Source organism: Sinocyclocheilus anshuiensis, unplaced genomic scaffold (assembly GCF_001515605.1).
Source record: "Sinocyclocheilus anshuiensis isolate Anshui unplaced genomic scaffold, SAMN03320099.WGS_v1.1 scaffold782, whole genome shotgun sequence".
Classification (NCBI taxonomy): Eukaryota; Metazoa; Chordata; class Actinopteri; order Cypriniformes; family Cyprinidae; genus Sinocyclocheilus; species Sinocyclocheilus anshuiensis.
The window spans coordinates 1,144,997-1,156,847 of NW_015546111.1; the positions used below are offsets into that span (position 1 = coordinate 1,144,997).

The 11,851-nt window shown below is 33.7% G+C and overlaps 1 protein-coding gene across 2 annotated transcripts; it reads left to right on the plus strand.

The window, feature by feature from the left end:
- Positions 1-908: 908 nt before the first annotated feature.
- On the plus strand, positions 909-10,248 carry LOC107700728 (serine incorporator 1-like). 2 transcript variants are annotated; one of them, XM_016502494.1, is made up of 11 exons: positions 909-1,063; positions 2,781-2,942; positions 3,025-3,212; positions 3,330-3,409; positions 4,575-4,712; positions 4,834-5,003; positions 5,523-5,613; positions 6,034-6,184; positions 7,806-8,018; positions 8,306-8,454; positions 9,878-10,248. In XM_016502494.1, exons 1-10 carry the CDS (start codon positions 1,025-1,027, stop codon positions 8,442-8,444), a joined length of 1,371 nt encoding a protein of 456 aa, XP_016357980.1. In that variant the 5' UTR covers positions 909-1,024; the 3' UTR covers positions 8,445-8,454; positions 9,878-10,248. The 2 variants fall into 2 exon arrangements, with proteins under 2 accessions (XP_016357980.1, XP_016357979.1); XM_016502493.1 differs by lacking the exon at positions 9,878-10,248 and having other exon boundaries at positions 8,306-9,168.
- The last annotated feature ends 1,603 nt before the right edge of the window (positions 10,249-11,851 follow it).

Consider the following 11,851-nt stretch of genomic DNA (forward strand, 5'->3'; position numbering starts at 1 on the left):
TCATAACTGTTAATACCAGGATTTATATAAAATTATTATGATCAACACTGTTATGTTTCACAAATACTGACATTATCACAGATTCTCTGTATGCATACACGTTATCTGGAATCGTTATCTTAATTAATCTACTTACACATTCATAAATCCAATACAATTTTCACTTAAATGTTCACTGCAATGTCAAAAAGAGATGTAGGTTAATGTAAAATAAAATACCTGACCTACTTAAATCAAAATATTTTATCAGTTTGATAGAAATATACAAATATCATCATTATCATCATCATTGGAATTTAATGATCTATAATATCAAATTAATTTAAATATCAAGATCACATATAAAGTTATGCTTAGTGTACTGATTTATATAGATATAAGGCTTTTTTTAAGCTTAATTAATATATAAACTATAAACTATAATATAGATAATATATAAGCCGTTTATATTTTGCACTAAGCTCACGTTTCAAAATAAACGTTACCGCGTCCTAAAACTGCTTACTATTGGCATTTAAATATTCTTAACCAACGTTAATATGAATAAGAAATTAATACTAGTAAAATACTGTATTTTAGGCTGTGTTCTTATAGTTATATCCAATAACATATGATTTAAAATACATTATAATAGACATTTTTGCTTAATTTACATGTGGACTTCAGCACAAGCAGGAGTTACTGAAACTAATATGAACATACCGAAGGAGGAAAAAGTCTCCATAGGTAATATATGCAAAGTAGTTCAAAATACATAACATACCACAAAAATAACATTACATTTATACATCGATGTGTTTTATTTATTTTGTATTTTATTCTGTTTTATTTTTATTGTTTTGTTCAATCTATTTGTCGAGTTTATATGGACTTTTATTATGAAATATAATGAATTGCCATTACAATCGTCACCTTCAAACACCGGAATCAACCGACAGAACGTTAAATAGCTCATACTGTAATTGACTTGTCAGTTCATCCTCTGAACGTTCGTGGAGTCGCTTGTTGTTGTTTCTAATACAAAATGGGAGCCTGTATGGCTTTGTGTTCTCTTGCGAGCTGTGTAAGTGTTCTGTTTTATTTTTCATGGTTTAGCTAACCGAGTTGCTACCAAACAGCGTCTCTAAATTGTTAATTTAACCGAAAACAGAATAATATAACTAAAAAAAAACATATTAATATAAAATTTACGTAATGGACGGCGATATTTAAATAAAAAATGTGTGGCTTCGAAGAGTTGTACGCTGAAAAACAACAACACAGAAGTGTGCTCATATTTGCATTAAGATTAATTATAGCAGATCCTCCATGGCTTCCTAACAAATAACAATGATATTATTAACTGAACCATTTATAGAAATTATACAGCAATGCAGGGGATAATATTTCAGTCAAGCCAAGCCAAGCCAGCTATTAGGCTAATTGTTTTTGAGTAATGTAGTCTTTGGTGTGATTTGGTCTTCTTGTAGTTAAGTAATTGAGGATAACAATTTGGGTTCAACTGTAATAATGTCCCTTGCACATTTTCAAAGAACTGAAACGTACACATCAGCTTAATACAGAAATGTAAAAGTGAAGGTCTGACTTGTGTCAAGAAAAAAAAAATCAGTTTGAGCTGAAAATGTTGGTAGGTTGTTCAGCTGATCAGCAACTCCCAGCATGAGTAACGGTTTTAAAATGAACATTTATACAGTATGCATGACTGGATTTATAAGGGCCAAAGTCTTTAACAAAGATTTCCTCATTGTTTCCTCCAACAAACCAACAAAACAATCCTTCCTTCTGCCGTCATATACAAATTAGGGCATGAATGTCATTCACTTACACTTTGACCTAAAGGAATTGTTCAAAGAGGCCAGAAAAAAATGTAAAAATAATTCGAACAAATGTAATTATACTGGTTCAGATTTACACACCCTGTAGGTTCTCATTGTCAAAGCCTTTTTTTTTTTTTCGGACAAAATAACATTTTTATTATTCCAGGTGCAAAAAAATTATTATATGTGTTTGTGTGTGTGTGTGTGTGTGTGTGTGTGTGTGTAAGTAAAGTATAAATAATATAAATAAAGTATAAATAAAGTAAAAGAGAGCTGATCTTTATCAAAACTTAATACGAGGAGGGAATTTATATATATATATATATATATATATATATATACTATAGTTTATTATTATTTATTTATTTGAAAAATTAATGCTTTTATTGTTATTCAGAATAAAAGATGCATTAATTTGATCAAAAGTGACAGTGAAGACATTGTTTAAAAAGATTTATATTTAAATAAATGCCGTTCTTTTGAACTTTCTATTCATCAAAGAATCCTGAACATAAGGTATTATGGCATTATGGTTTCCACGAAATTATTAAGCACCACAGTTTTCAGCATTGCTAGTAATAAGAAATTAGCATATTAGAATGATTTCTGAAGGATCATGTGACACTGAAGACTGGAAAATATTCATCTTTGTAGTCAAAGGAATAAGTTACATTTTAAAATATAATAAAATGCAAAACTTAAAATAGTTACTTTAAATGATAATAACATTTCAAAATTGTACTGTTTTGTTTCGTTTTTGTCAAATAAATGCAATCTTTGTGAGTGTAAGAGACATCCAAAACATTTAAAAAAAAAAACTCACAACCCCAAACAATCTTTATCAGCACAATATATATTAAATTGTATAATGTTCTGCAGATTCTTTTGTGAACTATGGCATTTTAACAATAAATGCTTGAACTGGTGATAATTGCTCTTGCTCTTACTCCCTCTGTGTTACAGGCCTCGTGTTTGTGTGGCTCCGCTCCATGTCTGCTCTGTGGCTGTTGTCCTTCTTCCAATAACTCCACCGTCACTCGGCTGCTCTTCTCTTTCTTCCTTCTGCTGGGGACACTGGTGTCTGTAATCATGATCTTGCCTGGCATGGAGACGCAGCTCCGCAAGGTGGGCACACCATCAGTCTAAATTTGCCTCACTTGTGCTTTCATTGCAGTGTGTTAATTTTCTGTTTTTAATGTCTCTTCAGATTCCTGGCTTTTGTCAAGGAGGAACCACAATACCAGGGATCGAGAACCATGTCAATTGCGACGTGATTGTAGGCTACAAATCAGTGTACCGCATGTGTTTTGCTATGGCATGCTTCTTTTTCCTTTTTTCTGCAATCATGATTCGTGTAAAGAGCAGTAAAGACCCTCGTGCTGCTATTCAGAACGGGTAAGCCCATTATTATTATTTATATACCGTTTCATTATTATGCTACTGTTATTGTAACATTTACTAAATTAATTGAAAATGAAATTAGCTTGATTTCATCATTGAATATTTTGTCAGGTTCTGGTTCTTCAAGTTTCTGATACTTGTTGGCATCACTGTCGGAGCCTTTTTCATTCCGGATGGAACATTTCATGATGGTACATTTTAGGTTGAACTATTCTGTTAACTGCACATAACAGAACAATTTCCATTTTCATATATTCTCATAGGGAAATACAAAAAGGCAATGACAACATGGCAAAGATGTTAAGCTCTAAATGCAGCAATAGTCATGATAATGTTATTCTGGGAAGCCATTGTCATAACGCAGGGCTAAATTTCAAGGGATGCAGAAAACGCCTAGTCTCCTGCAGGGAAGAAGTCAATTACTTTTTAATGACTGTTTTGAATGTTATGAGATGCATGGGAAAAGACCGTATTAAAAGTGGAATAGGATGTTATTATTTTTTTATAGCATATTACATTAGCAGTGAGAACACGTTGTTACTGTCTTGCCAGAATTCTCATGGTGTGGAATTAAAGATGCAGAACATTGTGTTCAGAGATCATGGGTAACTTCCAGAACAAGATCTTGACATTAGTATGTTTCATTGTGAATTTAAGTATGAGAATATGGGCCCTTCAGAGAAGCATGTTTTATTAAGCATAGTTATAAATATAGTTTAACATGTTCACCCAAAAACTACAATTCTTCCCCTCGTGTTGTTCCAAACCTGTGTGACTTTCCTTTAATCTGTGGAACACAAAAGAAGATATTTTGAGAAATGTCCCATTGTGGTTTTTTTCTGTCTGTACAATAAAAGTCGATGGTCACTAGAAGCATTTGATTACCAACATTTTTTTAAATATCTTCGCTTGTGTTTCACTGAAAAAAATAAATCATACAGGTTTGGAATGACATGAGGGGGAGTAAATGATGACAGAAGTTTCATTTTTGGCTGAACAACTTTTTTCTGTGTTCAGATTTTAATAGGATTCCTGAATACAATATATTATTCTGATATGCACCCCTTTGAAAGGCTTCAACAATCAATGTCTCTATTGGTTACTTGTCTCTTGCCATTTTTATTGAAAGCAACTGATGGTACACACCAGAAATTAAAGACATGAAATGGCATTTAAAATGCATTTAACATCCATTAAGTGATTTTAGTGATTGAGTTACAAAATATTTCTATTTCAAATAAACACTGTTCTTTTCACTTTTCAAAAAAAATCCTCGATTTTGATTTTGTGTTGTTGTTAAGCACACTTAACCAGTATGCTACTGAAGCATAACTTCTCTTCTTTTTTTAATCACAGTTTGGTTCTACTTTGGCATTGTGGGCTCCTTCATGTTCATCCTGATCCAGCTCATCCTCCTGATCGACTTTGCCCACTCCTGGAATGAGGTGTGGGTGAGGAATGCTGAGGAAGGCAACAGCAAGTGTTGGTTCTCAGGTACATAGAGAGCACATACACTGTAAGACATCCTGTTCATCACAATAGGCTTGCAAACAGGTATGTCCCAATCCACTCTTTTCAGAGAAAGAAACTATGAGACTATTTTCTATGCCTACAGGTCTGTTGTTCTTCACTATCCTGCATTACGCCCTGGCCTTTGCTGCAATCGTGCTGTTTTATCTCTACTACACCAAACCTGACAACTGCACCGAACACAAGTTCTTCATCAGCTTCAACCTTATTCTCTGCGTCATCATATCTGTGCTTTCCATTCTGCCTAAAGTGCAGGTAAAGGGAAAGTACTAAAGCATGCCAGAGTGCTTTGCGTACCCTGTCTCATCTCTGCACTGCAAAATTCCCAAAAACAATTTCAACAAATATCGATAAAAGGCCAAACAACACCATATTAAGCTATTAAGCAGCATTAAGTCCTTGAACGTAAAGCAACAAACAGGAAATGACAAAACCGCTTTAACTAGCTGTTCTCAAATATGCGATTGCCTCAGCACACAAATCCTGACATGAATGCTGATTTATAATAATGTGCATAAGAAAACAGCCTCTCCGTTGTACTGAAGGTCATCTACTGTTTACATTAGCCTCCAGCTTTTGTCTTTGTTAGGAAACTTCTTTGTTTCCTTCTTTGCATACAGAATATAAATGCTGGCCTGCCACAACAGACAAGCTTTCTTCACTGTGCCAGCCATTATGAAAATCTGTTTATATTCTGTTGTTTCTTACAAGGGTAGTCAAAATCTGATGTATGCTTTACTAAATATGTTGCTTTATTTTTGTATGTGTTTGTAGGATGCCTCACCTCAGTCTGGTCTGCTTCAGTCCTCTATTATTACTATGTACACTATGTACGTCACCTGGTCCGCCATGACCAACAATCCTAGTAAGTCACATGCAAAAAAAAAATCAGAAAATAGTTACTGTCTGACTTTTTTTCCTCTCTTTTCATTTTATGAGCTTTCATTTCGTTCCTACTCAGGTTGATGCAATTTTTGGTGAGTTTTGTGGTTTCATGCAAACCAGATGCTCAACCTTTATAGTCTCCTGATGATTGTTACTGAATAATGCCAAATTACCTGTTAGAATCAAGATTATAAATGTAACCCACTATCCCCACATTCTGTTATATCTAGTAAGTATACCTATTAGCAACCTAGATAAGTTTAAAAGAATTATTAGCTCACCACTAGGTGTTTGATCATAGTTTTTAGTAGGGAAGTATGTGATTAATTGCCATAGTTGTATTATATTATGTTTCTGTTGTTCACTTTTAAACTTTTAATTTGTCTGGCTCCACCCATAGACCGTGAATGTAACCCTAGTTTGCTCAGCCTGGTGTCCAATATCAGCACAACTGAAGCCATGCCCACAAGCTCCCCTGGAATGGTGCAGTGGTGGGATGCTCAAGGCATTGTGGGACTGGTTATCTTCCTCTTCTGCACCTTTTATGCCAGGTACATCAAGCAAAAACATTTATGAACATGACTTTTGTTTCTTTAATTGACCTCTTGTTACTATCAGTGTTATTTAAATTTATAAAGACCATCTATTTCTACACCAGCTACTGTAGTTAACTGGTGTTTTCTATGCTGATTCGTTGTACATTACAATTTAACATTGGCATCCAGCTGCACAGAGACATGGGTTGATTGATTGATTAGTGGTGTCAGATGTTGACACCTGTAGGGCAGGGTCCAAAATTAACATTTGCCAAGCAGCAACTGTGAGTTCAATTTGGCCTTGGCAAGTAGAGAGTAAAGAGTTACTCGCACATTAAATGGTTGCTTTGGCCTTTAACGTGGTCAGTGTCATAATGTGTTATTTTATTAATCGTGCTTCTTAAATATTGTGCTTCTTAAAATCTTAAACATTTGTATTCAGTTTGTCAACATTTCTTTAGATTTTTCAAAATCCTAAAGTTTTTCATTAAAAAATTTCAAAAGGTTTTGCAGGTTAAAATTAGATTTCGAATCAGATTTTTATTAATTTTCATTCAGACTTTTGAATGGCACTAATATATACAGTATTGTTAAAAAGTTTGGGGTCGTTAAGATTTTTTTTTTTTTTTTTTAGAAAGAAGAATGCTCAACAAGGCTGCATTTATTTAATCAAAAACACAATGAAACAGTACTATTGTGAGATTTTGTTACAATTTAAAATTTTCTTTATATATATATAATGTAAAATGTAATTTATTCCTTTGATGGCAAAGCTGAATTTTCAGCAGCCGTTACTCCAGATTTCAGTGTCATGTGATCCTTCAGAAATCATTCTAATATGCTAATTTGGTGTTCAAGACACATTTATTACTGTTCACATGTTGTGCTGTTTAATATTTTTTGGAAACCATGATCATGAACTTTTTTCTTTTTTTTAGATACTTTCATGAATATAAAGTTTAATAGAACAGCATTTATTTAAATTATTTTTTTTTCTTTACGGGTCGTTAAGATTTTTTTTTTTTTTTTAGAAAGAAGAATGCTCAACAAGGCTGCATTTATTTAATCAAAAACACAATGAAACAGTACTATTGTGAGATTTTGTTACAATTTAAAATTTTCTTTATATATATATAATGTAAAATGTAATTTATTCCTTTGATGGCAAAGCTGAATTTTAAGCAGCCGTTACTCCAGATTTCAGTGTCATGTGATCCTTCAGAAATCATTCTAATATGCTAATTTGGTGTTCAAGACACATTTATTACTGTTCACATGTTGTGCTGTTTAATATTTTTTGGAAACCATGATCATGAACTTTTTTCTTTTTTTTAGATACTTTCATGAATATAAAGTTTAATAGAACAGCATTTATTTAAATTATTTTTTTTTCTTTACTGTCAGTTTTAATGTGTCTTTTATAAATAAAAGTATTAACGTTTGACCCCCAAAGTTTCTCAGTTAATTTGCCATTCATTGGCAAGTGTGAGAAAATTTAAAATTTTACAATATCAGAAAAAAACAACCTCTCTGCCTTTGAACTCTACCCCCAGTATAGCTCATCATCAATTAAATATGAATCTAAGAGAAGTGAACATCATTGTCATGCTAGTGTCCATGTCTTTTCTCTTTTCAGCATCCGTTCATCCAGTAACGCTCAGGTGAACAGGCTGATGCAGACGGAGGAGGGGAAGGGCACTGTGGGAGGAGAGGAGGTGGGGAAAGACGGACTGCGGCGGCGTGTCGTGGATAATGAAGAGGACGGGGTCACATACAACTATTCCTTTTTCCACTTCCACCTCTTACTGGCCTCTCTCTACATTATGATGACACTCACTAACTGGTACAAGTAAGTGCTCATTCTTCCACTTTTTGAATCTGGAGTGAACCGAAAAGTAAAAAAAAAAAAAATGTTTTTTAAATACTTTCACCTATCATAGTTTAAAGGGATAGTTCTCCGAATAATGAAAATAGTCATTGTTTATGTTCCAAACCTGTATGACATTTTTTCATTTTGATTCTTTTACATTTTGAAGGATGTACTGGTCATTTTTTTATGCAGTCACAAAGCATACAACAGAACTGCACCATAGACTAGCTGAGGTCTAAATATTGTTCTTTGTCTTTTATCTTCAGACCTGATACAACCACTCAGGCCATGCAGAGCACTATGCCTGCAGTGTGGGTAAAGATCAGCTCCAGCTGGCTGGGTCTGGGGCTCTACCTGTGGACGCTTGTGGCTCCTGTTATTTTCCCCAATCGAGACTTCAACTGAGCTTGAGTGGGTGAGACTCTCTCTCACCTATTCAGACTGCTCATGTTTGTGTTGTGTTAGAAATATTGCAATCTCCAAAAACCATTAAATCGTCAAGACTTAAAGCAATTCAAATCTGAAACAGATGATTGGTGACTAGTCTCATAGGGCTGGTAGGTACTTAGTCATTTAAAAAATGCATGGACAACAACAAAAGTATATGATGCCATGACAAGCATTTAAAAACGCAAAAATGACACTAAAGTCTGTTTCAGTTGTTCAGTACATTGACACATGGCATGTGAGGATTACTGCTGTGCAGAAAGATGCCATTCACCACTAGATTTTCTTGTCTTCTCAGTACTGACACCTGAAGCACACATATTTTTTTAAAGTAATATAGCTGCGCAAAAATGTCATTTAAAAGTAATGCTCGAGTGAACAGCATATTCCGTTTTGCTTTGATTCCTCCGTCCTTTTATCTCATACTCGCGTCCTTAAGATTTTAAGATAAAGGAGCTATACTGCAAGTAAAGGTAAAGTGGATGGACAATTAATGAAATGAGAAGCAGCCTTTTTGCTTAATGAATAATTCACTGCTGTCTCCCTTCTTGCACTGTTCAAATGTTTGACGTGTAAGATTTTTAAAATGTTTTTGAAAAAAGTCACTTATGCTTACAAAGCTGCATTTGGTCAAAAATACAGTAAAGCAGTAATATTGTGTAAAATTATTACAATTTAAAATAACTACTCTGTTTTATTTTATAATAAAATATCATTTATTTAGTGACAGCAAAGCTGAATTTTAAAGCCTTTACTCTGGTTTTCAGTGTCACATGATCTTTCAGAAATCATTCTAATATGCTGATTTGGTGCTCTAGAAACATTTATTATCATTAGCAAGCAATAGTGAAAACAGTTGTGTTGCTCATTATTTTTTGTAAAAACTTTTATTTAGCATTGATTTGAAATAGTCTTTACCAATTGAATGCATCCTTGCTTAATGAAAGTGTTATTTTATGTCAAAAAAATCTTACTGACCCCAAACTTTTGAGCAGTAGTGTACCTCTATCATAGGAGTCACTGTCTCCACACATGGAGGATAAATGAATGAAATGACTTTTACTGTACTTGTCGCTTCCACCGTGTTGTTGATATCCTCAATAATTCACTTCTCATGGAGTTACTGTATTTCAAACTCAATATGGCTGTTAGTATGTTTTATAAAGTCAATATTGTTAGTTTATCTTGTTTAGCATTAAGGTAACAGCACTACTCGTCGGTTTAACAGATGCAAGCTACTCAAACCTAAGGCCACACATTTCCAGTGCAACAAATAAACTCAATAACTATCCTACAGACTGTCAACATAGTGGGCTTAGCCACAAATTCAATTATGCATGATACTGCTGCTAGAAACCTACTCTACCTTTTTTTTTTTTTTTTTTTTACAGTGATAACATTTCAACTTCAGGGTTCAACTTCTTCAATGCATTGTACAGTAGACACTCTATAATATACAATTTCACTACATACAATTTAGCAATGGGGAGAGAGGGCCGTGGGGGCTTAAACAGGGGGCTGTTTTCACTCCATGTCCTCTGTAGAGCTCCTGAAACTTGTGCATCCAGCAGATAAGCCCAATCCGACACACCCTTCACCAGTACAGCTCGCTACACCTCACTCCACCATGAGGTCACACACTCTGACCGGGGTCTCCCGCACTGCCATGAACAACAGACTGTGCTGTAATATTAATCACTGATCCAAATTAATATATTATGGTGCTGCCAGTCCATCAGAGGCACATGTTAGCATATCTAGCTTCAAGACTCAAGATTTTTATTTGTCACATACATGGTTATATAGGGAATATATGACCAGCAGTGAAATGTAAGTCAGGTCTGCTCCATGGACAGTGCACTTATTAAAGAATACAAACACAAGAAAATTATATATAAATATAGGTATGGAAAAAGTCAGATAAAAAATAAGAATAAAATAAAATGCACAGGACAGTATACTGTAGGCTTAATAAATATTTAGATGAGCAGGAATATACAAGAGAAGAATGTGCAAACAGGTTGTACATGGGTAGTTACATAGCAGCAATAGAGGTAAAAAAAAGTAAATAAATAAAATATTACAGAAATTGCTGTGTGCAAGTGACAATGTCTGTATATTAAGTGTCTTACTGATAATTAAGTGAAGTCATGCTGGTGTTAAGAGACTGAGTTTGAGTTTAGGAGCCTGATGGCCTGGGGGAAGAAGCTCCTCCTAAGTCTCTCGGTTTTTGCCATCAGGCTGCGGAAGCGCTTACCAGATGGCAGCAAAATGAAAAGACCGTTACCAGGGTGGTTGGTAACGGAATACTTGTGTAAAAGGTACTTTAGTGTGGCAATAGGTAATTTATTGTGGAGTAACACATTTAAATAGCACTTCTATATAAATTAGCAGTTCAGGGCTGGGTACTATGCTAAAAATGTATATATTTAATGGGTAGATGTTGTTTCTGAAAACAGATTAATCAATCCTTCAGCCTGTGACACTTAGTCAGGTTTTTTAAATTACTTTTTTGTTGTTTATTTTTATTTATTTTTTGTTATTAATTTGTGCTAGAGTAATTGCATAGGAATTTTGTGGACAAAAATGTTCTAAAAGTGACCACACATTTAGTTTAACTTTTTTTAAACACTGCTAAAAATATGTGAAAGCAAAATATGAAGTTGGCAAACTTCATTACTCTTAAGTATTGTAGGTGTGTCTGCCTCAAGTTATTCGGTATTGCCTGTGCTACGCTTGTGACATTGGAAGAAATTGATTGTGAAGTATGTATTGTATATATAAAGTATATTTGAACTTTTCCCGAAGTAATAGTTTAACACAAGCATGACGGTTCATCTATAGTCTATTATTAGGAGCAACATGCGAGATTAATAATACTTCATGTGCCTTTCTACGATAACTTCTTATCAAAAGTGACCAGGTTTATTTCAGACCTATGAAAAAGTGCCTTTGCTGTTTTATAACATTTAATTTTTCATACCATGGACAATATTGCTCATTTCATTATTTCAGTAGAAGTACTATTTCAGTGATATGGTGTTGTTCAATCTGTGCTAATGCTGTATGTATTTCAATAAACTCATGTAAAGTGTTGGTTAGTCAGAGTGGAGTCTTTACAAATCTTGCACTTCATTATTGGATGTAGAATTTATGCCAAAGCAGTGATTGAAGTTCAGGGCTCAACAATTATAACAATGTTTCTGCAGTCTTCACCAATTTTTTTTTTGCTAAAAAAAAATCAAAGCTCTGTTTCTCTCTATACAATATTTAAATACATTAAATTAGTACAAATTTTAAATAATAATAAAAAAATATATATATATATATATATATAATTATTACAAATTGAAAATTATGAAAAA